Source organism: Geotrypetes seraphini, chromosome 11 (genome assembly GCF_902459505.1).
Source record: "Geotrypetes seraphini chromosome 11, aGeoSer1.1, whole genome shotgun sequence".
NCBI classification, from domain to species: Eukaryota; Metazoa; Chordata; class Amphibia; order Gymnophiona; family Dermophiidae; genus Geotrypetes; species Geotrypetes seraphini.
This window is the reverse complement of record NC_047094.1, coordinates 59315027-59342042: the sequence shown is the minus strand read 5'-3', so window position 1 is coordinate 59342042 and position 27016 is coordinate 59315027. Positions and strand designations below refer to the sequence as shown.

Genomic DNA, 27016 nt, shown 5'->3' with positions numbered 1-27016 from the left:
ACACTCTGCTTGACTCTGGGCCTGGGTCAAATAATATATGCTGGCAGCTGGATCAAAGGTACAGTTCTGCAAGGTCACAAACTGAACTTGGCCTACGTGATTGGCATAGTTGCATTCGCGTACACGTGGTGAAGGCATATGTTTCACCTCTGGATCTTAACCTAGCTGTGCCCTGAAATGTTATATTCCCTAAAACAGTAGTCTAAATTAATTTTTAAGCTGGAGCCACTTTGAACTCTAATGAGCTAAAGGAGAGCCACTAAATATATTCCCATGGGTGGGGGCATCCCTACAGCACACTGGGAAGTATTCGCAAGGTTGTGACCATTCCCAAAAGCATTCTCTTGTCTGTCTAGAAATGCCCCCCCCCCCCTCCATATCTGCTTTCCCCTTTTCTGTCCTGAACCTGAGTAGAGAGGCAGAGTAGCAGAAAAAAAGACAACCAGAAAGGCAATGAGGGCTGCCAAGGAGGTCTCTGTGGGCCGCCATTGGCCCCCAGGCCTTGCACTGAAGAATACTGCCCTAGCCCATACCTTCCCCTGGCTCCACTTCTCTCCTCTCATGTCATTTGCTGGGTGGGAATGTGAAGATTAAGATGGTTCTGTCACTGTGAGGGAGTGTCATTAAGGGGCAGTGGTAGCTTCCTATAGACCAGTTGTCTCTAACTTGCGGTCCGCCAGGTACTATTTTGGCCCTCGGTATGTTTATCATAATCACAAAAGTAAAATATAACAGTTTCTTGATCATATGTTTCTTTAGCTTTAAATTACAATATTATTGTTAAGACAGCTAAAAGGAAAGATTTATAAACTATAAAGAGTTTTACCTCATGTAAAATCGTCATTTCTTTAATAAGACATTAACAGTTTTTTTCCGAGGCCCTCCAAGTACCCACAAATCCAAAATGTGACCCTGCAAAGGGTTTGAGTTTGAACCCACTGCTATAGACTCTCTCGCAGTAAGCAACACACACAAAAGAAGAGGAACAAAAGACTTCAGTCAACCATTGTTCTAAAGGTTTATTCTGGCATCCAAAGGCAAATCACATTGACCTGACACTGGTCAACATTTTGGCATAAATTGCCTGGGTCAGGGATCTGTATATATGCCAAATTCTTTGATTTTTCTCTCCTACATCATCGGAATAAAATTGCTGGCTTGATTGCTGCCTTGCGTACAGCATTGGGGGCAGTGACTGCTAAAACAAAGAGCCATTTGGATTAGGAATATGTACGGCACTGGGATCACTGGTGTTTCAAGAGAATGAGGTTGAAGCAGGAACCCCTAACTCTGAAGCATGCAGCATCGGCAAAAAATGTTTTTGCTTTAGTGATGAAATAACTGGAATCCCAATAAGCCACCACAAAAGAGATCAACCGCCATTTTAAAAAAATCCCCCAAATATTCTAAGTGCACCTTACCGTAGTCCCTATATTTAGTATGCCTTGATGGGATTTAGAAAAAAGCTCCCTTTGCCATTATATAAGGGTCATGAACTCTAGCACCAAACTGAGAGGTTAAGATCACGCCTGACATATTCTTTCACAAGAACAACATTTATTCCTGTCATGACGTGTGTGCAAACATGAGAAAAGAGCAGGAAGATCGCCAGGGAATGAGAGAGCCTGAAGCAAGAGTGGGAAATTCCTTGGGTGCCTGAAAATTGGTACCTGCCACTGTCCTGACCTGGATCTAAAGGAGGGGGGGGGGGACCACTGCCTCAGCATTTCCTAACTCAAAAGAAGAGCTGTGGCTGCAGCCACCACTACTGCTTGCCTCCACAGAAGAAAAGCTACAGGGAGGCAGAGACAAACTGGGGAAAAAAAGGAACTACATTATTAATCAAAAAGCAAACTCCTAAAAATGATGAGCAATTTTAAAAAGTCCTCAAAATAGAAAAAAAAAAAACCGGGGAGGAGGGAAATAATTTGGTGTCCTTGCTTCTAGATTTTCTAAATTTCTTTACACCCCTGCCCTGAGGTGCATTGGCTGAATCCTGCTGAATTCAAATAGTAAAACCATGTTTTTCTTCCTCTTCCACACCCACCTCAATTTGTGTTGTTGGTCTTTGATATGTTCTCTCATGGCCTGGAGACTTTTTTTCAGAACTTAGGAAGGGACAGTTCCAGTCATCCCCCCCTGGGACCCCAGAAGTCTCAGGCCGGCATGGTTTATCGTGTCCTAGAAAGTTCCCAGGCTCTAATGTGACTTCATTCCCATGCAGTTGAGTCAAAGGAAGAAATGGGTGTGGCCATGATACAAAGACTTATGGCTAGATTCCAAGAAGCTACTGTAAATGTTATTTTATTTTGTTAGAAGATGGTCATTGGGTAAGTAAGTGCATTTTGCAGCTTATCCCTATCAGGCTGACTCTGCCCATCCTCAGACTTAAGGCCTAGATTCTCAAAAAGTCGTGTTAAAAATCGACGTGCCGCTATCGCCGTTATAGTAGTGATTTAAAAAAAGTGAGTCATTCTCCAAAAAACGCTCATGCAAATGAGGTTTGTGGAGAGTTGCAAAGATTCATTAAATTTGCATGTGGCCATTGCTGGTAATAGCGATGGGCACATGTGCAGAATAAATGTTAAAAAATATCCCCAAACTACCGAACAACTAATCGAGCTGCTGAAGTCGAGTAACCCTCCACCCGACAGCGGGAAAGATGCCCACTCTCTCCTACTGCCAAGCAACACACACACCAACATCCCCTTGGCAGCGGGTGTGATGCCTCTGACCCCTGCCCTCTCCCCTTTACCTTACTTAGATGGCTGGCCGGAGGGGTGCCTACTTCCTCCGACCAGCAGGCCTGCTTCAAAATGGCAGGCCTTTCCCTCCTGGTGCATTCTGGGTAATATGGAAAATGGTTTGGTTGGTTGGTTTTTTTTTGTTTTGTTTTTTTTTTTTTTTTTTGGGGGGAGGAGGTCAAATTAACAATAAGGAACAGACAAAATACCACAGATAAAACAAATTAAACAAACATGGTGTCGGATTTCAACAAAGAAAAAAGGGGAGGGGAAAGCCAGAATCCCCAACTTTTTTGTTTGTACCAAAGCTTCAACATGTTGGTGAAAATTTTCAGTCAAAGGTTTTTGGCTAATCCCAAAAATACTTTTACTTAAAATCTGGAGTTAAATACATACCGAATTAAAATTTGGAGAGATTGATAGTACTAAATAAGTTTAACATGTACTCATTATTCAGATGGTCTCCTTGTAGACACAAATGCAGTCTTTACAACAGGAAATATATCTCTCCACCTGTCAAAAAATCTTGATGTAGCCTTGATAACAGAAGGTAGTACAAGATGCTGACAAAAAGGGCCCCCTTGTTTCTCCTCAAGTCTTCTTCAAAGGAATGCTGACTGTTTTGAGAGCGTATAACAATGACTTGCCCTGAGCACACAAGAGACTCAGCTGGCCAGCTAGTCTTCACACTTTAAAAAGGGCCTCCCTGAGTGAGTTATTTTTTTCAAATTCAGGGTTAGTTATGTGGAGAGTATGGCTGGTAACAAGCAATCCCATCACGTCTCAGACTTCATTCTTTTAAGAGCTGCCTTGGTGGTTTTTCCAGGCTGCTTGCTCTTTTTATCCTTGATTATTCCTTTCATTCTTGGAGAGTTGGTGAAGGAGACCCATCATCTGGGGATAGGTGGATGTACGTTTCTTCTCTCCACCCTCTGACTGTTTTGGAGTTCAGCTTTTGTCACTGAGCTCAGCTCACAATGTATGCTGCTCTTATACAGTGATCGAATTCTGTGGCTCTTGGAAGTAAGCTTGGCCTATGTAGATTATAAAGAGATTCTGATTGGTAATGAAGGAGTAGAAAGTCCTACTGAAGTGTGAGATTTGGTTCATCTCGGTTCTTGCAACATCTGTTCTATAACCCCTGCCACTAAGCAATTTTGCATTGGCGAGAGTCTTGCTGTTAGGAGGAGGAGGAGGCCGATTCCAGAAAGGATAGCCCTTTAACCTTCTACAGTTGTTCTCTTCCTGAGAAGAAGCCTCAACAAATAAAAGAGCAATGGAAAACTGCACAGGCTATAGAATGGGCTAGGAAAAGTACTTTGAACCTGTGAGGGGTCACAATCTGGTTCAAGCTGCAGATTTTAGTTACTTGAAGGCTCTAAAGCAGGGGTGTCCAACCTGCGGCCCGAGAGCCCCATGCGGCCCCATGAAGTATTTTGTGCATCCCCAGTCAAGGGCAATGCAGTGTTTTCCTCTGCTGCCCCCCAATGTTTACCGTCTTGCGGCTCTCTCCTCAGTCTTGCTGCAGCGTTTGCATGGCCCCAGAAACATTTTTTTCGGCCAATGTGGCCCAGGGAAGCCAAAAGGTTTGACACCCCTGGTTCTAAAGCCTCAGGATGGGTTCTATTGTAAGTAGACTTGCTAGCACCACTAACTAAAAAGCAGGAAGCAAAAAAGACACGTGTGGGGCATACTTAGCATCTGATGCTTCAGCACCATATTGGGACATAGCCAAACAATGTAGAAAAAGATGCCATCCAATAAGCACATAGAAACAGAAAATGATGGCAGATAAAGACCATATGGCCTATCCACCCATACCAGTTACCAACTCTACAATACTTTCCTGTCTCCAGATGGGTTGGTTTTGTGCATGCCAAGACATTAACTCACTCTTAAGCCAAGAGACATATGGAGTATGATCTCAGACTCCGATTGCCATGATGCAAGTACTACAGCAAGTATTAGCGGTCAAACAGCTACATTCTGGAGTTTAAGGTGTATATAAGCATCCTATCAAGGTGTGATTAAAGGAGCAACTTGGTAAAAATGACCTTGGCTTGAAGGGCACACCAAGGTCATGATTTTTGCTGCATCTTTCAACAATTTAAAGCTACAGTTTAAGAACGGACTGATTACCGTAAACAAAACCACTAGCACTCTAATGTCAGAGGGAAGACTAATTGCACAGATTTTTTTAAATTTAACATTATGGGTTCCTTTTACTAAGGTGCGCTAGCGTTTTTAGTGCACGAAGGATATTACCGTGCGTTACACGGCTATAACTAACGACAGCTCAATGCTGGCGGTAAGGTCTAGCGCATGCAGCAATTCCGCGCGTTAAATGCCCTAATGCAGCTTTGTAAAAGGAGCCCTATGTGACACCTGAAAGCAATGCCACCAAATCAGCTCATCGTACAGGTCAACACATAACCAAATGAGTGAAGCGATTGAAAGAGTACATCACTCCAGAGTATGAGCCCTTTTTAACTGATGATAAGCGTAACATGAAAGGAGCATGGCAGATATTAAAGCCAAAGTATCCTCATTTAACCATATGGCTTATTTATGGGTTGAATCTTCTGACAGACGTTAAGAGTGAATACAGTGAAGATAATAATGGAAAGCTGAGAAGTTGAATTATGAAGGTTTTTCAATCATGTTTTTAATAAGCTTTTGAAGAAATTACAGAAAGTAGGGTGATTGCAATTTTATCATTAAAAACAAAACAAACAAACTTAAGCTGTGCTACAAAGTGTTTAAATAATTTTGTGCCCAAAAAAAGTTTGTAATGTGTTTCAGTACATGACAATTGTCAAGAATCTTCTGAATGTTCAGAGGAATGATGTTCTAGATTTGAGTTCAATAATTCAATTTATTACCAATTTCAGTGGTTATCAAAATTGTTGCTTTGTTTTGCCTTTATCCCAGAAGGAAGCTACCTAGAAGTCTAAGGAAACCTAAGTTCTTAATTTTCTTTTCATCCAATTAATCTAACAGTAACCCTGTTTGAATCTTTTCAAGACAGAGAACACATGACATAAGTTTATTTATATACTACAAAACCTTGCAGTTCAATGCGGATAACAATAAACGAAAAACGGTACAAACAGTGATATACAAACTTAAGCTGATAAACCAATTTTTTAGACAGAAAAATCTTAAGCAATTTCCTAAAATGTTGGTATGAAAATAGAGTTGGTTATCAAAATACTAAATTTGATGAACTCTATTGCTTTTGATACAATTAGGCAATAAATAGCTAAATGTCCCCAATAATGACAACATAGTTGTGTTGAGGGACGCTGCCAAATAGCATGTAAGACGCACACACTTCCGTTCAAAGGCTTCATTTCGTGCCGTGTTGTTTAGTGGAAAAGCTGCTAGACACACAAGTGCTCTTGGGGATTTCTTTTAAGGATCCTAAACCTTCTGTTGCTCACAACAAAGTATTTCAGATCTGCCATACTTTGGTGCTGAAATGGAATAGGTAGTGAAAGTACATAAGAACATAAGAAATGCCGCTGCTGGGTCAGACCAGTGGTTCATCATGCCCAGCAGTCCGCTCACGCAGCAGCCCTCTGGTCAAAGACCAGCGCCCTGACTGAGACTAAGCGTACGTCCTTGTTCAGCAGGAACTTGTCTAACTTTGTCTTGAATCCCTGGAGGGTGTTTTCCCCTATGACAGACTCCGGGAGAGCGTTCCAGTTTTCCACCACTCTCTGGATGAAGAAGAACTTCCTTGCGTTTGTACGGAATCTATCCCCTTTCAATTTTAGAGAGTGCCCTCTCGTTCTCCCTACCTTGGAGAGGGTGAACAACCTGCCCTTATCTACTAAGTCTATTCCCTTCAGTACCTTGAATGTTTTGATCATGTCCCCTCTCAATCCCCTCTGTTCGAGGGAGAAAAGGCCCAGTTTTTCTTATCTTTCACTATATGGCAACTCCTCCAACTTCTTAATCATCTTAGTCACTCTTCTCTGGACCCTTTCGAGTAGTACCGTGTCCTTCTTCATGTACAGCGACCAGTGCTGGACGCAGTACTCCAGGTGAGGGCGCACCATGGCCCGGTACAGCGGCATGATAACCTTCTCCTATCTGTTTGTGATCCCCCTTATTTATCATTCCTAGCGTTCTGTTTGTCCTTTTTGCCGCCGCCGCACATTGCGTGGACCGTTTCATCGACTTGTCGATCAGAACTCCCAAGTCCCTTTCTTGGGAGGTCTCTCCAAGTACTGCCTCGGACATCATGTGGAAGAAAGTTAAGAAGTCGCTGGAGTGGATGGGTGGCTTGCTCTTTTACTATACTTAAGTGAGTGTCAGATTTCATGGCCCACTTTTCCACTACATGATTTAAATTTATTTGTGAATATTCTTCTTTTTTTTTTTTTTTATAATTCTTTATTAATTTTCAAGTCAAGTTAATGCATTAGAATTTACATACAAGTATTATCATAAACAGCACTTGCATTCGATCAATAACAATACAAAATATATTCCCCCCTCCCTCCCTGGATGTGTGTGCAAATCAAATAGAAAATAAAGGCACTATACAACTAATCACAGTTAACAAAATTTGTTAATGGACCCTATGTTGTTTTAAATAATTTCTTATGACCCAATATATCTGATATTTGTGAATATTCTAATGTAGGTGCCCTTTTACTGGGCAGCATGGCATAATTTCAGAATTAAAAAAAAAAAATGTGGTGGGGTTTTTTGTTTGCAGTTTCATGCTAATGTTTTCATTAGTGTGAAGTTAACGTGGAGGCCCTTACCGCCTTCTAAGTGCTCCCGCATTAACTCCTTGTTAGCCAGACAGCACTTGCTAATGTGAACGCATTAACTGGATAATGCTTCCTTGCCCATAACATGGCCCCTCCCCAAAAATTATAAACAAAAAGCATGATTAGTGCATGCTGATAAGCAAATTAAACCATTTTGTGGCAAGCCTTTTTTCTCTGTGTTAAGCACACATTAGCACTTAACATGTTTTAATAAAAGATCCTTCTAATTTCTTTCCCCTAATACGCACACTTTTTTTGCCTTTGTTTTTCTGGGCCTGTGATGATTTTGTCTTTCCCTTCAATAGTAGCAGTAGTGGCTGTGTCATTGGATTCCCCCCCCCCCCCCAAGTCCAGACCAGTGGCATCTTTTATTGGGTTCTGTTGAGCTTAGGGTGGCATCAGGTACTAGCCCTCAAATTTAAACAGCTTGATATCTGTCTTTTATTTTCCCTTCCCCCAGCTTGTGTTGGTTGGTGGTATTAGCAATTAACTTCTAATACTCTTTTCAGACTCTGAAAATGTACATCTGCATGTAGTAGCTCTGATTTCATGCCCTTCCCCTTCTCTGCTGCATCCCCTGGGGCTGACATTCTTTGAGAGGGGCCCCTTCATGCAACGAAACATTTCCTGACCTGGAAAGCTTCCAGGTGGAGAACTGAGCATGCAGCCCTCTTTCTGACCAGGGAGGCATACAGCTTCCCCCCCCCCCCCCCCAGCTTGTGAAACTTTCCCTCCCCTCCGACAAAAGGCCTAGGCTTTGTCTTCCAGCCTCTGTTACCCCCCTTAAGGAGAATATTAAATCTAGAAATGGTGTGAAAAATGCTGTGAGGATAAATCACATTATACCTCTTGCTCCTGTCTCCAGACTTTTCATTTTGCTCCTTTTGGTATTTGACATTGAAATTTCAATTTTACATTTTTCCTACTTTTTAAAGAAAATAAGAGGCTTTCAGTATCATTACCTCTGTGTGCATGTACACCCTTGTCTAATCTATTATATGTCCTGTTTGTACTGAATTTGTATGATGATAGGGGCAGTGACATGAGAATTGTGATAGTGGTATGAGGTTTCAGATCCACACATAATGCAAGAACCATGGGCATGAGCATGGTCAGGAAAGTGGGCTTCTTTTTAATTTTTTTGTTTTGTTATTGGATCACCGTAGTTATCCAGATATGAAGTCTATGTTTTTTTGATAGCCTAGGGCGGCTCAGTGGCAGTGTCATGCGCTGCCGTGCTGAAGAGCCTCTAGGTCAGTCTCTCAGCTGGGTTCTCTGTTCCCTGGGTCAGCTGGAGCTGGGAATGTGATGGAGGCGTCATTCACAGCCTCCTGGGAGAGGGGAAAATGGGGACAAGATTTAGATTCATTAATTAATGGTTTGCAGTCGGTTGCAAAATTCATGACGCAGAGACTAGGGTTGCAGAAGGAGCCATGATGCACAGGGAAAGAAGATGGGATCTGCTATATTGTTACAATCCAAAGCGATTTACATATTATATACAGTTACTTATTAGTACCTGGGGCATTTATGGTTAAGTGACTTGCCCAGACTGCAGCACTGACCAATCAGGCTACTCCTCCACTCCATAGTCTCTGTAATGACCAGACTAGGTGTGTTGAAGAGATCCTTAGTTCTGATACGAGACAAGTCAAAAAAAACTGTCCAAAGATTTCTTTCTGCAGAACATATTTTGGATAATTTTTATGTTGCCTAAATTGTATCAAAAGATTAAATAATCCCCAGAGCCAGTGGAGTTCTGATTCTCTACAGTATAAAGTTTTTGAAATAGTTGTGGGCTTGGAAAGGTCAGGGATCATAGACCAGACACTGGAGAGAAAGCCCCGGTCTCATTTTACAGGGTGATTAGTCTTTCTCATGCTTTCCTCCTCCTCCACCAGTTTTCACCGACCCTCTTGGAGGTCAGTACCTGGGAGTGGTCCCTGCCCCAGACTGGTAGGAGATGCTTAGCCTTCAGGCTGGTTTTTTTATTTTCATTAACCAGAAGGCATGCCCCACCCTCTCCCAGTTTCCGTTTTGCTGTGGCACTGTGTCTGGGAATCGTGTCTCCTTGGCTAGGAGATGCCAGCTCATCTGGGAACGGGATAAAGGGAAGAAGTGAGAAGCAGGAAAGGGGCGGAGAGCACGGAACATGGCGAGGACCGGCGGGTGGGTCTGTCTGCTCTGTCATCTGGAAATGATCAGGAATGGGAGTGGTGGACTGGCTGAGGAAAGCCACTTCATTCATGAGATATAATGACCACACATGCAGACAAACAAAACATACTATATACAGTTGCATGCATGACACACACTACACACCAGTATATATGTACACAAAATTACACACATTGTAGACAAGATGTAGAAGTGCAAAGGACTGCAGTTCACAACATAAAAGCACATGTAGCAAACTCGCACAATACACAAATGATGCTTAAATATCTTTATTGTATATGCACAGGCTAAACACACAGAGCCTGATGTTTCAAATCTTTCCTATAGTCTGTGGCACCGTCCCCTAATTCTATAAACCTCTGTGCCCAATTTTACACATAGCATGCAAAGTTTATCCCAGGACAAGCAGGCAGCATGTTCTTAACGTATGGGTGACGTCACCGACGGAGCCCCGGTACGGACACTTTTAACTAGAAAGTTCTAGTTGACCGCACCGCGCATGCGCGGGTGCCTTCCCGCTCGACGGAGGAGAGCGTGGGCCCCAGTTTCTTCGTTTCCGCGGAGCGAAGAAGACGCAAGTGCTTTCAACGGCTGTTGAAATATTCTACTTTGCCTTCCCGCTCGCGTAATTTTCTTCCTTTTTTGCTTTTTTCCCTTCAGGTCTCTTTTTTGTCTAAAAAAAAAAAAAAATTCTTTAATTTGTCTTTTTCTTTATTTTTCTGGCCGGCCCCGGCGGGGCCTGTTGCCAACATACAGGCCTCCGGGTTTGATTTTGCGGAGGCCGTGTTTCCATTCATGCCCCCTCAGCGGGGTTTTAAGAAGTGCCAGCGGTGTGCATGCCCGATCTCTCTCACTGACCCGCACAATTGGTGCTTACAGTGCCTGGGTCCAGAGCATCGGGCTGACACCTGCACCCGCTGTGCTACTCTTAAAAAAACGTACGTTAAAGAATAGGCAGATCCAGCAGAACATCCTTTTTGGCACCGGATCTGCCATGGAGTCTGCCACACCATCGACGGCGCCGCAAAAGTCGGCACCGACTACCTCCACACCGCCTGATCCTTCCTCGGGGTCGATGGCGTCAGGTAAGCCGGCTAAGAAGCCTTCCACTTCCCTTGAGCGCCCTCCTGCCACGGCGGCGACACCTGTCCTCCCGGCATCCAGCCGACCCCGTAAACGCTCCGCCCCGATTTCGGTGAGTGCCTCGTCATCGGCCTCCTCATCGCCGGGGCGTAGAGCAGCACCTATGGTACTGAAAAAGAAAAAAGCGGTACCGGTGCCTCCTCTGGACGACCGCATTGCGGCCATACTCCAAACTCAATTACAGCACCTGTTGCCAACCATATTGGCCCCGCTCCTTCCGGTACCGGACCGGCCCGAGCCTCGCACCATACCACCGGAGTCGACTCCATCGGTACCATTAAACACGTCCATGCCGGTGCTCGCGGCGGAACCCATCAACCCTCTCGTGCAACTACACTCTGATGCCAATCCTCTCAGACATCGGGACCGTCGCCAAGCCCCCCAAGACCGAGACCGGCACCGCTCCTCTTCTCCCGGTACCGTCTCCATGCGTTCTGGCAAATCTCTCTCTCTAAGACTCGCCACGCAGAACCATCCACACCACCGTCCCGTCCTATACACACCGACGTCAGGGACCCGGACCTCTGGGAAGAATCCCAACCCGGTACTGATGATGAGGCTTCTTCAACCGACGAGGAGCCCTCCACAATCGATACCGGTTCCAAGCCTGAACAATCCTCGTTCACCAAATTTCTTCGGGAAATGTCAGCGGCTCTCTCTATTCCATTGGAATCTGACTCTAAGAAGTCACAGGCTTTCTTAGATGCCCTAGACTTCGAGCAACCCCCCAAAGAATTTCTAAAGTTACCCGTCCACAACATCTTACGGGAAACTTTCTACAAGAATTGGGAGAACCCTCTCTCGGTACCGGGGGCCCCTAGAAAACTGGATAGTCTCTACAGGGTCATCCCTATCCCGGGGTTTGACAAACCCCAACTACCCCATGAATCTCTTCTTGCCGAATCCACCTTGAAGAAAATCCAGGGATCCAGTATTTATGCTTCTACCCCTCCTGGCAGAGAGGGCAAAACGATGGATAAATTTGGCAAGCGCCTTTATCAAAATTCAATGCTTGCAAACAGAGCCAATAATTACACCTTTCACTTCTCCTTCTACATGAAGCATCTGGTTCAACAACTCTCTTCATTACAAAAGTATCTTCCTGAACGTAAGGTCCCTCTTTTCCAACAACACATTTCCAGTCTGCTCCAACTCCGCAAATTCATGGTGCGCTCTATTTATGATTCTTTCGAGCTCACCTCTCGAGCTTCGGCCATGGCGGTTGCCATGAGACGTCTGGCCTGGCTGAGAGTTTCCGACCTCGACGTTAACCACCAAGACCGCCTGGCTAACGCACCTTGTCTTGGTGATGAACTTTTCGGAGAGTCCCTAGACTCCACCACCCAGAAACTCTCTGCTCACGAGACCAGGTGGGATACTCTCATCAAACCGAAGAAGAAGACTCCACCTGCTCACCCCTATAGACAGCAGTCTTCATACCAACGCAGATTCTCAGCCAGACCTCTTCATCCACCTCCGCAACAACCTCGCCGACCTCGTCAGCAACAGCAAACTCAGGCTCGCTCCCAATCTCATCAACCTGCCAAGCCTCTCCCTCAGTCAAAACCTTCTCAGCCCTTTTGACTCCTTTCTCCAGGGCATAGCCAGTCTCTCACCAGCGTTACCTCTTCCTCAACCTATCGGAGGACGCCTGCAACTTTTTCTCAGCCGTTGGGAGGTCATCACGTCAGACCAGTGGGTCCTTACCATCATTCGCCATGGCTACTCTCTCAACTTCCAGACTCTTCCACCAGACAATCCTCCCGTAGAGTCTGCTTCTCACTCCTCTCAAACCCTCCTTCTTCTCAATGCCATCGAAGAAGTCCCCCAAGACCAAAGGGGTCAGGGATTCTACTCCCGCTACTTCCTGGTACCCAAGAAGACAGGAGACCTATGTCCCATCCTCGATCTCAGGGACCTCAACAAGTGTCTGGTCAAGGAAAAGTTCAGAATGCTCTCCCTTGCCACGCTTTACCCTCTTCTCTCTCAACCCGACTCATCTGCTTCCCACACAGCGACTTCAGTTCATTGGAGCTGTTCTCGACACCACTCTGATGAGGGCGTTCCTCCCCTCCGACCGTCAACAGACCCTGCTCCATCTTTGCCGCCAGGTGCTCCTTCATCACTCCATCCCTGCTCGGCAGATGATGGTCCTCCTGGGCCACATGGCTTCCACGGTCCATGTGCTCCCTCTGGCACGACTCCACCTCAGAACACCTCAGTGGGCTCTAGCCAACCAATGGTCTCAGACCACGGACCTTCTTTCTCATCCCATCTGTGTGACATCGTCTCTTCAGCGATCTCTTCAATGGTGGTTGAACTCCTCCAATCTTTCCAGGGGTCTGCTTTTTCATCTACCCCCTCACTCCATGGTCATCACTACGGATGCCTCCCTCTACGCATGGGGAGCCCACCTGGGAGAACTTCGCACACAGGGTCTCTGGACCCCTCAGGAATGTCAACTTCCTGGAACTCAGAGCCATGTTCTATGCACTCAAAGCTTTCCAACACCTTCTCTACCCTCAGGTTCTTCTCCTGTGCACAGACAACCAAGTCGCCATGTATTACATAAACAAGCAAGGCGGCACCGGTTCTCCCCTCCTCTGTCAGGAGGCCATCCGCATCTGGACCTGGGCCACGGCCCGCAATCTCTTCCTCAAGGCTGTGTACATCCAGGGCGAACAGAACTCCCTGGCCGACAATCTCAGCCGCATCCTTCAACCTCACGAGTGGACTCTGGATCCGACCACACTCCACTCCATCTTCGATCGGTGGGGCACTCCTCAGGTGGACCTCTTTGCAGCTCCTCACAACCATCAACTGCCCCTTTTCTGTTCAAGACTCTACTCTCCTCATCGTCTGGCCCCGGATGCGTTCCTGCTCAACTGGACGGGTCGGTTTCTCTATGCCTTCCCTCCACTTCCTCTGATGTTGCGGACGTTGTTCAAACTCCGCAGAGACAATGCCACCATAATTCTCATCGCTCCTCGGTGGCCTCGCCAACACTGGTTCTCTCTCCTGCTCCAGCTCAGCTCCAGGGAGCCCATTTCCCTTCCTGTGTTTCCTACTCTACTTACGCAGCAGCATCAGTCTCTACTACATCCCAATCTGTCCTTGGTTTCTCTTGGGCTGACCTCTCCACAGAATCTGTCTCAGCCTGTCCGTCGCATTTTGGATACCTCCAGGAAACCTGCCACCCTCCAATGTTACCATCAGAAGTGGACCAGGTTCTCCTCTTGGTGTCTACTGCATCACCACGATCCCACCTCATTGGCGGTGGAAACTGTACTGGACTATTTGCTCTCTCTGTCCGATGCTGGCCTCAAGTCTACCTCCATCAGAGTCCACCTCAGTGCCATCACTGCGTTCCATGAGCCTATTCTCGGAAAACCTCTTACGGCTCATCCCCTGGTTTCCCGGTTCATGAGAGGCCTCTTCAATGTCAAACCACCTCTGAAGCCTCCTCCAGTCTTCTGGGACCTGAATGTGGTTATGTCAGCCCTCATGAAACCTCCGTTTGAGCCTCTTGCCACTACTTCACTCAAATTTCTGACATGGAAGGTGCTTTTCCTCATTGCCATCACCTCTGCCAGGAGGGTTAGTGAGCTGCATGCACTGGTTGCCAACCCACCTTTCACTGTTTTTCACCATGACAAGGTGGTTCTGCGCACCCATCCTAAGTTCCTTCCCAAGGTGGTCTCGGACTTTCACCTCAACCAGTCCATTGTTTTGCCTGTCTTTTTTCCTAAACCCCACTCTCATCCTGGGGAACAGGCGCTGCATACGCTGGACTGTAAGCGTGCCCTTGCTTACTATCTTGATCGCACCAGGGCTCACCGCTCCTCCCCTCAGCTCTTTCTATCTTTCGACCCTAACCATTTAGGTCGCCCTGTCTCTAAACGGACGCTTTCTAACTGGCTTGCTGCCTGCATTGCCTTCTGTTATGCTCGGGCTGGTCTCTCACTGGAGGGTGCTGTCACGGCCCACAGAGTCAAAGCTATGGCTGCTTCTGTGGCTTTCCTCCGTTCCACGCCCATCGAGGAAATCTGCAAGGCTGCCACTTGGTCCTCAGTTCACACGTTCACTACTCACTACTGTCTGGATGCCTTCTCCAGACGGGATGGACTCTTCGGCCAATCTGTGTACCAAAATTTATTTTCCTAATGGCCAACCATCCCTCCTCCCCCTCTGTTAGCTTGGAGGTCGCCCATACATTAAGAATATGCTGCCTGCTTGTCCTGGGATAATGCACAGTTACTTACCGTAACAGGTGTTATCCAGGGACATCAGGCAGATATTCTTAGGACCCGCCCTCCTCCCCGGGTTGGCTTCTTAGCTGGCTTATCTTAACTGGGGACCACGCTCTCCTCCGTCGAGCGGGAAGGCACCCGCGCATGTGCGGTGCGGTCAACTAGAACTTTCTAGTTAAAAGTGTCCGTACCGGGGCTCCGTCGGTGACATCACCCATACGTTAAGAATATATGCCTGCTGTCCCTGGATAACACCTGTTACGGTAAGTAACTGTGCTTTATGGGCAGGTTATAGAATAGTGTCAGTCACGCATGTAACTTAATGGAATAATTATCTGTAGGTGTTAGTTACCAATTGAATATAATTGGTGTTGGTGCTAATTGGCACTAATTAACAGTTGAGGTATATAACTGCCATTAGTATGTATTCTAGTGCTGCCCGATTCAGGGAAAAAAATTTCGATTAGATACAATTCAGCCTATTGAATTGGTTTTTCGAATCGATTTTCCTGCCCAATTGGGTGGGTGTTTGTTTTTGTTTTTTTTCAAACATCCTGGTGGGTTTATTTTATAGCTTTTTCACCCCCCTTTGCCTTCTCCTAACCACACTGGCGCTGTGGTGTAAACAAAATAAACAAACAAAAAATACTTTTCCTCTCTCTCTTAAATCCTAGCCCACGTTTGCGGTCTAACACCAGCTCTGGTAGGATACATGTTTCAAATCTGACGTATTGTAATTACAAAACGGAAAATAAAATTAGTTTTTCTACCTTTTGTTGTCTGGTCATTAGTCAAATCTTGTTGGTCCCAGGCTCTGGTTGTCTTCTGATAACTTGCTTGCCAGGGTCTCCTTCTTTCTCTGTGCTAACCATCCATCTGCCATCTCTGTCCTCCCCTTCCATTTCCCTTCTCTCCCCAGAGGTCTGGCATCTTTCCTTTTTTTGTCTCCATCCACAGATCCACCTTTTCTTAACTACCCTTTCATCCAGCATTTCTCCCTTCTTCCTACCACCCCAGGGTCCACCATCTTTCCCTTTCTTTTCCCAACTACCCTCCTATCCAGTATCTCTATCCCCCTTTACACCATCTCTTGTGTCCAACTTCTCTCCCTTTCTGTTCCTTCCCTCCCTAAATTCCATTGTCCATCATCCCTCTTCCTCTCCTCTATTTTCAGACCCATTATTTCTTCCCCCCCAAAGTCCGACATATGCACGTATCTTTGAATCCCCTTCCCTCCCTCCCTCCCTCCCTCTGTGAACTTCTACACCAGGGCCCCCCTCCCCTGGTCTGTCCCACCCGAAGGCCTGCACCTCCCCCTGAAGGCCTACTCCTCACCCCTAAAGGCCTGCCTCTCCCCCCTGAAGGCCTTTTCCCTCCCTGTACTCTCCACTTTCCCCTTTCTTCACCCTCTTCTCTCCATTCTCTCTTCTGTCTTTTCGTCTTTATTCTCCCCCCTTTCTGCTATTCTCTCTCTCTCCCTTCTCACTCCTTTACATGCTCTCTCTTCTCCTCATTCTATCTTCTCTCCTTTCTTTCTTCACAGCTTTCTAAACAGTAACTTCGGTACTCTCTCTCTCACTCTCCCTTCTCCGCAGTGGTTTGGAACAAGCCCAGGATGCAAAGTGGTCTTCAGTAAGTGAGCAGGAACCGCAGGGAGGGGGCAAGCTGCCTGGCCGATCTTTCTTCTCATTTCTGTTTAGTGGGTTTCAGCCACTCTCAGGCTGTACAACAAGCTTAGTTCTCTTTGGAGGCCCCAGAATGAACTGTGAGAACTTGCCATGGACTAGCAGCAGCACCGCTCTCTCCTTATTCTAATTTGCCTACAGCTTCCGTAGCTTTAGTGAGTCAATTCCCTTCTGCAGCCTCAGGGATTTTGCTAAGCCGCCCCGCCTCCGATGATGCAACTTCTTCTTCCTTGGAGGTGGGACGGCCTAGCAGAGGCCTAGCAGAGGCCCCGAGGCTGCTGGAGGGAATTGACTCGCTAAAGCTACGGCAGCAGTCAGGCAAATTACAATAAGGAGAGAGCAGTGCTGCTGCTAGTCCAGGCTAGTGATATGGGGAGGATTTGAAATTGCCGAGTCGGGTAGAGGCCGGGGAATCCCTAAGCTGGTGAGAGGGGTTTTAAAAAAATGTTTGAGTGGCGGGCAGCAGGACTCGCGCCCAGCTAAAAAGCGCTAGGGAGAACACTGCAGTCTCCTGCTTCAGAGACAGAAACTGTCAAAGAGCCAGAGCGGCAGCTTTAGGTTAGCGGCGCAGGGAGGAGGGTTTGGCCCTGAATCGAAGATGACTATTTTTTTTTTTTTTTAAATACACATCGATTTGAATCGATTCACCCAAAGTTAATCGATGAATCGATTTGAATCGAAAATCGGGCAGCATTAATGTATTCTATAAATTGCACATGCAAATTCTATGGTGCATAGTTTTAAGGGGGCAAAGATGGGTCAGCAGCATGCCTGACACTTATGCACACAGGTTATAGAATACTGGCAGTTACATGCTTAACTGCCTGTGGTTAAACGTGAGCATTTACACTGTCCTTTGAACTCGCGTAAGTTCTCAGGTCTGAAGTTAAGCGCATAAATACAGACTTAAGATAGTATTCTACAATGGCAACTGCCACCCTAGAATTCACACTTAGGGCTCCTTTTAATAAGCTGCGTTAGAGCATTAACACGTGGAATAGAGCGCGCTAGACGCTAATGCCAGCATTGAGCTGGCATTAGTTCTAGCCACGTAGTGCGAGGTTCACGCGTGCTAATCTCGTGCGCTAAAAATGCTAAGGCACAAAAAAATGTCCCTTACATAGTTTCAAAACACTTTATAATTGTTTAAACATTTAGTATGACTTTTTTGAAAATAGATTAGCATAATGTTGTTGTTTATTTTCTTAAATTATAATTTGTGTTCAAAGTGTCCCCTTTCAACCTAAACACATTCATGAAGTTGTCTATGCCACTGAGCTGTTTTCTCATTGAATACTGGGGTTTTGTTAATTAAGAGCTCAGCTGTTTCACAATCTTGATGCACTGGAGCTTGAAAAATTAAAGGAAATGACTCAAATTTCAGGCAGAAGGTTCTGCTGTAGTAGGATGTTTTGTGTTATTTGGAAAAATATTGGTGGGGGGTCCTGTTTTTTTCCGAGGCACTATTCATATGGATAACATATGTAGAAGTGAATATTGGAGCATAAGCTATAGGCAGACAAGATGAATATTGATATAATGATAATTTTATAAGATGTTGCCATGGGTAGGCGCTGTTTTATAAAGAAAAGTAGGCACCTAATTTTCTTTATAAAATCCTAGTGTAAGTTGCCTAATGTGTGCTCTCAGCCCAGGAATCGACATGTATACTAGACTGTAACAGATTTAAATGTCTAAACCTATATTTTGCAAATATGCATATAAATATTTCATAATCTGTGTAGGTGCTTGTGCATACCTGGATGCCAAAGCACGTACTTTCCTTAGCGTGAGCTAGAGAGATGTGCAGGGACAGAAATTGAACCTGTCTCTGCTGGAATCAAACCCGTCCCTGCCGGAATCGAACCCCGTTTGTCTGTCCCTGCCAGTCCCCATAAACTCTATAAGTAGTTATTTGATTTAATTATGCTACTGAATTAGAGGCTCTGGTAGAGACTAATTTAAAAATAAGCAAAGACACTATTTACCAGCATTCTTCAATGCAAGACTTGAGGGTCATTGGCTGTGCTCATTCATATACTTCCCTCTCCTTAAAGAATAACTCAAGGATGGTTTCCCACAATTAACCATGGGGATGGGGATAAATTCTGTCCTTGTATCATTCTGACGTAGAAAACATGATTCAATGGGAAAGTCAATATGGGTTCAGCCAAGTAAGGTCATGCCTTGCCAGTTTGCTTGACTTTTGTGAAGATGTGAATAAACATGTAGATAAAGGTGAACCAGTTCATGTAGTGTATCTAGATTTTCAGAAAGCTTTTGATAAAGATCCTCATGAGAGGCTCCTGAGAAAATTAAAGAGTCATGGGATAGGAGGCAATTTTCAGTTGTGGATTAGGAATTGGTTGTTGGACAAAAAATAGAGGGTACGGTTAAATGGCCATTTTTCTTAATGGAGGAGGGTAAATAGTGAAGTGCCACAGGGATTTGTACTGGGACCAGTACTATTTAACTTATTTATAAATATCTGGAAATTGGCATGACAAGTGAAGTGATTAAATTTGCAGAAGACACTAAACTTTTCAAAGCTGTTAAAATGCATGCAGACTGAAAATTGCAGGAAGACCGTAGGAAATTGGAAGGCTGGGTGTCCAAATGAATTTTAATATGGACAAATGCAATGCGATGCATATTGGGAAGAATAACTGAAATCATAGTTACCAGATGCTAGGGTCCACCTTGGGGTCAGCGCCGAAGAAAAAGATCTAGGTGTTATTGTAGACAATATGCTGAAACCTTCCACCCAATGTGCAGTGGTGGCCATTAAAGCAAACAAGATACTAGGAATTATTAGAAAAGGGATGGTAAACAAGACTAAGAATGTTACTATAATGCCTCATATCGCTCCATGGTACGACCTCAACCTGAGCATTGCGTTCAATTCTGGTTGCATTATCTCAAAGATATAACAAAACTAAAAAAGGTTCAAAGAAGAGCAACTTAAGATGATAAATAGGATGGAATTCCTCTCATATGAGAGAGACTAAAGTGGTTAGGGCTGTTCAGTTTGGAAAAGAGACAGCTAAGAGGAGATATGAGTGAAGTTATAAAATCCTGAGTGGTGTAGAATGAGTATAAGTGGATCAAATACTAGGGGACACTTGATGAAGTTACAAGGAAATACTTTTTCACTTAGAGAATAGTTAAGCTCTGGGATGCATTGCCAGAGAATGTGGTAAGTGGTTAACGTAGCTGGTTAAAAAAAAAAAAAAAAAGGTTTGGACAAGTTCCTGAAGGAAAAGTCCATAGTCTGCTATTGAGACAGACATGGGGGAAGCCACTGTTTGCCCTGGATCGGTAGCAGGGAGTGTTGCTGCTATTTGGGTTTTTGCTAGGTACTAGTGACCTGGTTTGGCCACCGTGAAGATGGGATACTGGGCTAGATGGACCATTGGTCTAACCCAGTAAGGCTATTCTTATATTCTTATGAAACCTGGTGTAAATCCTCACACCTTAATTAAGTGCATATCTGCCATATTCTGTAACACTGCATGTGCAAATTCTAGGAATGCCCCTGACCCTATGATGCTTCTTCCATGGCCATGCCTCCTTTTCAAATACACGCCTACAAATTTATGCATGCATTTTTATAGAGTACAAACTAGGAAGATACATACATGCTTCAATTCAAATTATTGCAACTTAGTAGGGGGACCAACCCCGAAGCCACAGCCAGTAGCACAATCAAGTGCAAACTGAGGGTTGTGGAGACGAACTCCATGCTCAACTAGGCACAGAACAAATCTGTAAGCCTAGGAGTGGCCCTTAGGCTCAACCATGCTGCGCAGTCATGACCAACAAAGCGGGGATCAAGGCTGGGACAGGGGCACAGAATAGCAACCTTCTGGCTTGCTGAAGGTAGAGAAAAATACTGGAATCCTCCAGGTGACACCACAGCTTATCCAGTCATATGACTTGCATGTCAGATAGGATGTGAGGACTTGGACCGGAATGTGCTCTGTTGGATTTGGTTTTGTGAATGCAAAATGAATAATTGTTTGTCCCAGTGGGCTCACAATCTTTCTAATGTACCTGGGGAAATGGGGGGGGAGTTAAGTGACTTGCCCAGGGTCATAAGGAGCAGCCTGGATTTGAACCCACACCCCAGGGTGCTAAGGCTGTAGCTTTAACCACTGCACCACACTCTCCGGGCCTTCATTTGCAAGTACTTGTATGGGATTTATTTTTATTTTTTTACTATTTGTTTAATTTACCTGCCCTTCCTCCCCCTCACTGCTAAATTAATTTAGCCATTATAGCGAGGATTCAATTGCAGCTTTCTCAGAGCCCAGTGCTGTACATGTGCATCCAGATTGTGGCCACTAGGTGCTGCTGTTGTTTAGAAACTCCCTCCCACCCATGCTTCAACACTATCCAAATAGTGGCGTAGTAAGGGGTTGCGGGGGGGGGGGGTCCTCGGGGTGCTGGCACTTCTCCTGCTCTCCTTCCCCACCCTACCTTTTTAACTTTGGTGCAAGCAGCCACAAACTTGCTGCTCATGTTGGATTCGGCGCTCTCTCTGACATCACTTCCTAGGTGCGGGTCCCGGAAGTGACGTCAGAGCTCCGAAGCGCCCACGAGCAGCGAGTTTGTGGCTGCTCACACCGAAGATAAAAAGGTACAGGGCAGTTCTTGGGCCTGTTCTTTTTAACACTTTTGTAAGCGATTATTGCTGAAGGGCTTCCGGGTAAGATTTGCCTCTTTGCAGATGATACCAAAATCTGTAATGAGGAAGGATCTAGCGAAGCTTGAAGAATGGTCTGAAATTTGGCAGCTAAGATTTAATGCTAAGACATCCTGCAGCTATAATTGAACCTTTCCTAGGATGTCCTAGATGGAACTTTAGTTGTTTTCAACTAGACCCGTTTGAGAAGTGCCAATAGGTAACCCAAATTGACCAGATGACCACTGGAGGGATTAAGTAATGAGCCCCACACACTCCTCCAGTAGTTGCTGATCCCCTCCACCCCCCTAAATTTGAATGAAACGGTACATACCTGGTTCTAGAACAGCAGCATTTTTGAGCAAGGACTGTCTTCTCTGTGACTCTCTACAGCACTGTGTACGTCTGGTAGTGCTATAGAAATAATTAATAGTATTAGTAGCAGCAGCACTTGGTATGGGAAAGCCTAGAAGAGCATCACACAAATGTCTTAAGTAGTCAGGTGGGTAGGCTATTGAGCCATTGAGAGGAGGAGCCAGGTCCATAAGCCACTCCTCTAAACCACTGCATGATTTTGGTGGAAAGTGTGAGTCCACCAAAAGCCACCAGAACCCTACTATACTGCCATACAAATGCCACTTGCAGCCATAAGGGTTATTGGGGGTGGCAGACAAATGAGTATAGTAGGTTTTGGGGGAGTTTTGGAGGGCTCACCATACATTATAAGGGGGTTAGGGTGAGATGTACTTCTGGCACTGTTATGTAAAGTTCACAGCTGTGCCTTCTAATGTGCCCCAGTATTCTGTTGGCATATTTGGCCAGTCCATTAGAAAACTGCCCCCCCCCCCCCCCGATCCAAATGGGCTACATTTGGACATTTTCAACTTGGGACGGTATTGTCAAAAATAGGGAATAAAGTTAGACGTCCTGAGATTGGGTATCTAGTTGGATGTCCTGGTGGCCAAGACATCCGACTAGATGATTTAAAAAAAAAAAAAAAAATTGGACATCCAGCATTTTTGAAAATGGACCCCTCTGGAAGTCCAGTTTAGGACGTTTTGCAGGAAATGTCCAATCAAAAATGCCGCTCCACATGTGAACGTACTAAATGATTTGGCAGGTGTTTAATATGGTGACCACCACCACCGAACATTACCCCCAACATGTAATGACACTGTCAGCGGTTCATTGTAGTGGCTGCCATGTTAGGAAATGAGTAGCTACTTACAAATGAATATCCCGTCCCCCCCCTCTCCCACCCCCGTTCTGTTTCTGAAGTAACAAAACCTCTTTGATTATTCTCTCTCATTTTGCTTTGCTGATGGACTCTTTGTGGGGACCCTTTAGGGTGGGATCTGTGCTATTTTGAAATGGAGTTCCTTTCTTTTCTTTTATATTTTTTGGCATTGTAAATCGCTTGGCATTGAGGCAGGATATAAAATTGTAAATTGATGTTGGTCCCAGATGCATTTCTAAGCCTTGCGAGTCTCTCTTTCCCCAGTCTGGCCAACATCCCACTGACGCCTGAAACACAGCGTGACCAGGAGCGGCGGATACGACGGGAAATTGCCAACAGCAATGAGCGCCGCCGAATGCAGAGTATCAACGCCGGCTTCCAGTCCCTGAAAACACTCATTCCGCACACAGATGGAGAGAAACTCAGCAAAGTAAGTAGTAGTGCTCCCTTCATTTGGAGGGGAAGAGATGAATTTGACCGAAGCACTGAGCGCTCCTGAAACCCAGAGAATGTGGTGCCTTAGTGCAGTGTTCTTCAACCTTTTTACACCTATGGACTGGCAGAAATAAAATAATTATTTCTTGGACCAGCAAACTAATAAGACTGAAATTTTTTAAAACACCATCGCCGCCCCATCCCCGCAAGCTCGGTCCCGTTAACCATCTGATCCCATCGGCACAAGCCTCAAATAGTTATGATTTTATATTGAACATATTTTATTAAAGTATAAAAAGAAACAATATTCTGTACAATTGTCATTTTATAAATATAAATAATACAGGGCAAGGATCAACAAAGCCCCCATCTCCCCTCCCCTTCACATATATCCCCTCTACTATCAAGAAAACTGAATAAGCCAAATTATTACAGAATGCTACACAAATATCATGCTAACAGAATACCGCAGTCACACATGGCAGGAATGGTGTTAGGGGGTGTGCAACTAGGGCAACTGCCTCCTGGTCAGAGAGAGCCCTAAGCTAGCTAGAAGCTAAAGAAGCACTGCCTGGGCTTTGCACTCTCCAGTTATGTCTAACATCAGCTCTAGCAGGATACATATTTTAAATCTGATATATTCTAATCACAAGATAGAAATAAAATTATTTTTTTCTACCTTTTGTCATCTCTGGTTTCTGCTTTCATTGTCTTTTCACTCTCTTCCATCCAGCATCTGCCCCTTCCATCCACTGTCTGCCCTCTCCCCCTCCCATATGGTATCTGCATTCTTTCTATGCCCCTCTCTCCTACACCAGATCTAGCATCTTTGTCCCTCTTTCCTTATTTCTCATCTGACCCCCCTTCCCAGCATCAATCTCTCTCTACTTTGTCATTCCTCTGTCTCTCCCCTTTCCCTCATTTGATCTCTCCATTCCATCCTGACTCCTTCTCCTCCTCTAATCTCCCTGCCAGCTCTTTCCTTCCAATTTTCCTCTTCCCCTGTCCAGCAGTACCTTCTCCCTTTCTTCCTCCCCTTATCCAACAGTAACTCTCTTCCCTTCCCCTCCCTTGTCCAGGAGTACCCCTTCTCCCTTTCCTCCTCCCCTTATCCAACAGTAACTCTTGTCCCTTCCCTTTCCCTTCTTTCCTGTCAGGAGTACCCCTTCTCCCTTCCCCCCTTCCCTCTCCAGCAAATGTTTCCTCTATGTAGGCTAGCGGCAGCTCTGTGTGCTTTTAACTTCGGCACACAGCTGCTCCTAAGCAGTATTTTAGCCACGGTTTCATGAGGCAGCCTCGGGGCCTTTGGTAGGCCGGCCCACATCACATCATCGAAGCGGGCCGGCCTAGCAAAGGCCCCAAGGCTGTCTCATGAAATCGCGGCTAAAATGCTGCTTAGGGGGCAGCTGTGTGCTGAAGTTAAAAGCACATAGAGCTGCTGGTCTGGGGGTGCGGAGACAAAGGCAGGAATAGGAGACATACGCGGCAGGAGTCCCGGCATAGCGACGACAACAGGAAGTTGCATATCAGCTGACGCCGGCACCTTTTGTTGCGGCGGGGACCTAAATCTTTCACGGACCGGCAAGATTTTTTTGCGGACCGATGGTTGAAGAACTGTGCCTTAGTGCTTATTTCCCTGCAACTTTTCCAGCACTTGAGGAGCATTTTGATTTGGCAGTATCCGACTGCAGTGAGTTTTTAGCAGACATAGAAGGGGCGTAAGAACTGACTACTATACGTGTAAGGGTGTGGTGTAGTGCTGCAGCTTCCTCAGCACAAACCATCTTTGCATCTCATTTTGTCCCCAGGCAGCAATCCTACAGCAGACGGCAGAGTATATCTTCTCTCTGGAGCAGGAGAAAACCAGGTTACTGCAACAGAACACTCAGCTGAAGAGGTTTATCCAGGTAACACTGCTTTTCTTGTCCTCCTCTTGGCTGTGCTCCTTCCTTCATTCCTCCCTTTATTCAGGCCTCCTCCCACTTTAGTTTTGGCTGTCTTTTCTTCTTGCCACCCTACTCTCTCCATAACTGTCACTTCCAGAATGTGGTTCTAGCTTTGTCCTTTCAATAGCTGTTGGAGAAGGGCTACTAAAATGGTATACAAATCGAATCAAAAGCTCTGTATTGTCTGGTTAGTGTTGGGGTGGAGCTTGGGCAGAGCCAGAACTTTAACCAGATAGCAGCAATTATTCAGACTACTAACAAGTTAGGATAGCAAGAAGCTACCAAGCTTACCGGGCATTGGTCTAAATATTGTCAAATCTGATTAACTTATAGGTAGTGATATCAGGGTTTCTGGTGCCCCTACTTTTAAAGACAAGAAGCTCCCAACTGAGGTCCCCATCCCACAAATCCTACCTTGGATGTCCCTGTGGTCTAGGGGGGGTTCTGTGGGCAGGAGTGATGTCCTATTTGCTTCTGCCTGTCATGGATCCTCTCTCAAAAGACTGCTGCGACCTCTAGTGGCAGTTTCATGGCACTACTTTCAGGTGGGTGTCGCTCCTGCTAATGGGTCCCCCCGAATCACCAGGAATATCAAAGGTATGCCCAGGAGGAAACATTTTTTTCACTTGGAGAATAGTTAAGTTCTGGAACCTGTTGCCAGAGGATGTGGTAACAATGGTTAGCATAGCTGGGTTTAAAAAAAATGTGTGGACAAGTTCCTGGATTTCTGCCAGGTACTTGTGACATGAATTGGCCACTGCTGGAAACAGGATACTGGTCTTGATGAACCACTGGTTTGACCTAGTATGGCTCTACTTACATTCTTATGATCTACTCACATATACCCTAAAACAGGAGCTTTCAACCCAAGTTTTCAGGATACCCGCAATGAATATGTATGAAACAGTACATGCAAATTTATATATCTCATGCATATTCATTGCGGCTATCTTGAAAAACCTGACTGGCTGGCTGTGTCCTAAGGCATGGGTTGAGAACTCCCACCCTAGAGCGAGAGCATCCTACATTTTTTTCAACAGTGGACCACATGATCAGGAACCCATATGTGTGCAGGCCACAAAATATTTTAGAATAATTTCTGCTCATCAGAATCTGAATTTCTTCTGAAATTGTGACTTTAGGACAGGGGTGGGCAACTCTAGTCCCCGAGGGCTGGAATCCAGTTGTTGGGGGCGCACAGTGCAGCAATGCCAGGCACTTCCGCCTCGGGCATCAATCTTCCTCTTACACCCCTACCATAGGTTAGAGGATACTTAAATACCTTAAAGGTATAATAGAAAGAAATACATTTTCAGTGGAGAGGGCATCTAGAACAATGAGGCTTCAAGAAGGTAGAGGATGGCATCTATATAATAAAACGCTAAGCGCGCATGCGCACTCTTACCGCGTGCTTCCCTGATCTGTCAGGCTGTAGCGGCAAGAGTGTGCATGCGCGCTTACTACGTCACCATACAACAGCCATAAATGGCTTGCACCTTACCATGTCGCAGTACAGCTCGCGAAACACCATTGGGCCGCAAGGAGACGCAGATGGGGGCGGAGGGAGCGAATGCGGAGTCCTGCCGTCGCCTTCCCGAGCCTCAACCATCAGTCTCCTCCTTCCTGCCCACCTCCGGCCTCTGCCCCTCACCATGGCAACTCGGCTTCACTCTTTTTTTTGGTTTTGTTTTCTGTGGGCAAACCATACATGTGCCAGAGCTGCGACAAGGGCTTCTCCAGGTGAGCACAGGAGGTGTGAAGGGATGTGGTAGGAGTGGGCTTTTTCAGGTTAGTGCACAAGTCAGAAGAGGAGGGGTTACGGTAGTATACTCTCCAAGTTAATGGGTTAAGGAGGAAGAGTTCGATCAAAGGTTACACAGAGAGGAGGGGCTGGGCTAGAGAATGGTTTTCAGGGGAACACTGGGTG

General features: G+C 45.6%; 1 protein-coding gene across 2 annotated transcripts in view; it reads left to right on the top strand.

Annotated features, from left to right (window-relative positions):
* TFAP4 (transcription factor AP-4) overlaps positions 1–27016 on the top strand; it is a 72362-nt gene that overhangs the window by 14366 nt on the left and 30980 nt on the right. For both annotated transcript variants that reach the window (XM_033963759.1, XM_033963760.1), the window contains exons 2-3: positions 22973–23138; positions 24952–25050. In XM_033963759.1, coding sequence (XP_033819650.1) covers positions 22973–23138; positions 24952–25050 — 265 coding nt within the window. The remainder of the gene's footprint in view (positions 1–22972; positions 23139–24951; positions 25051–27016) is intronic.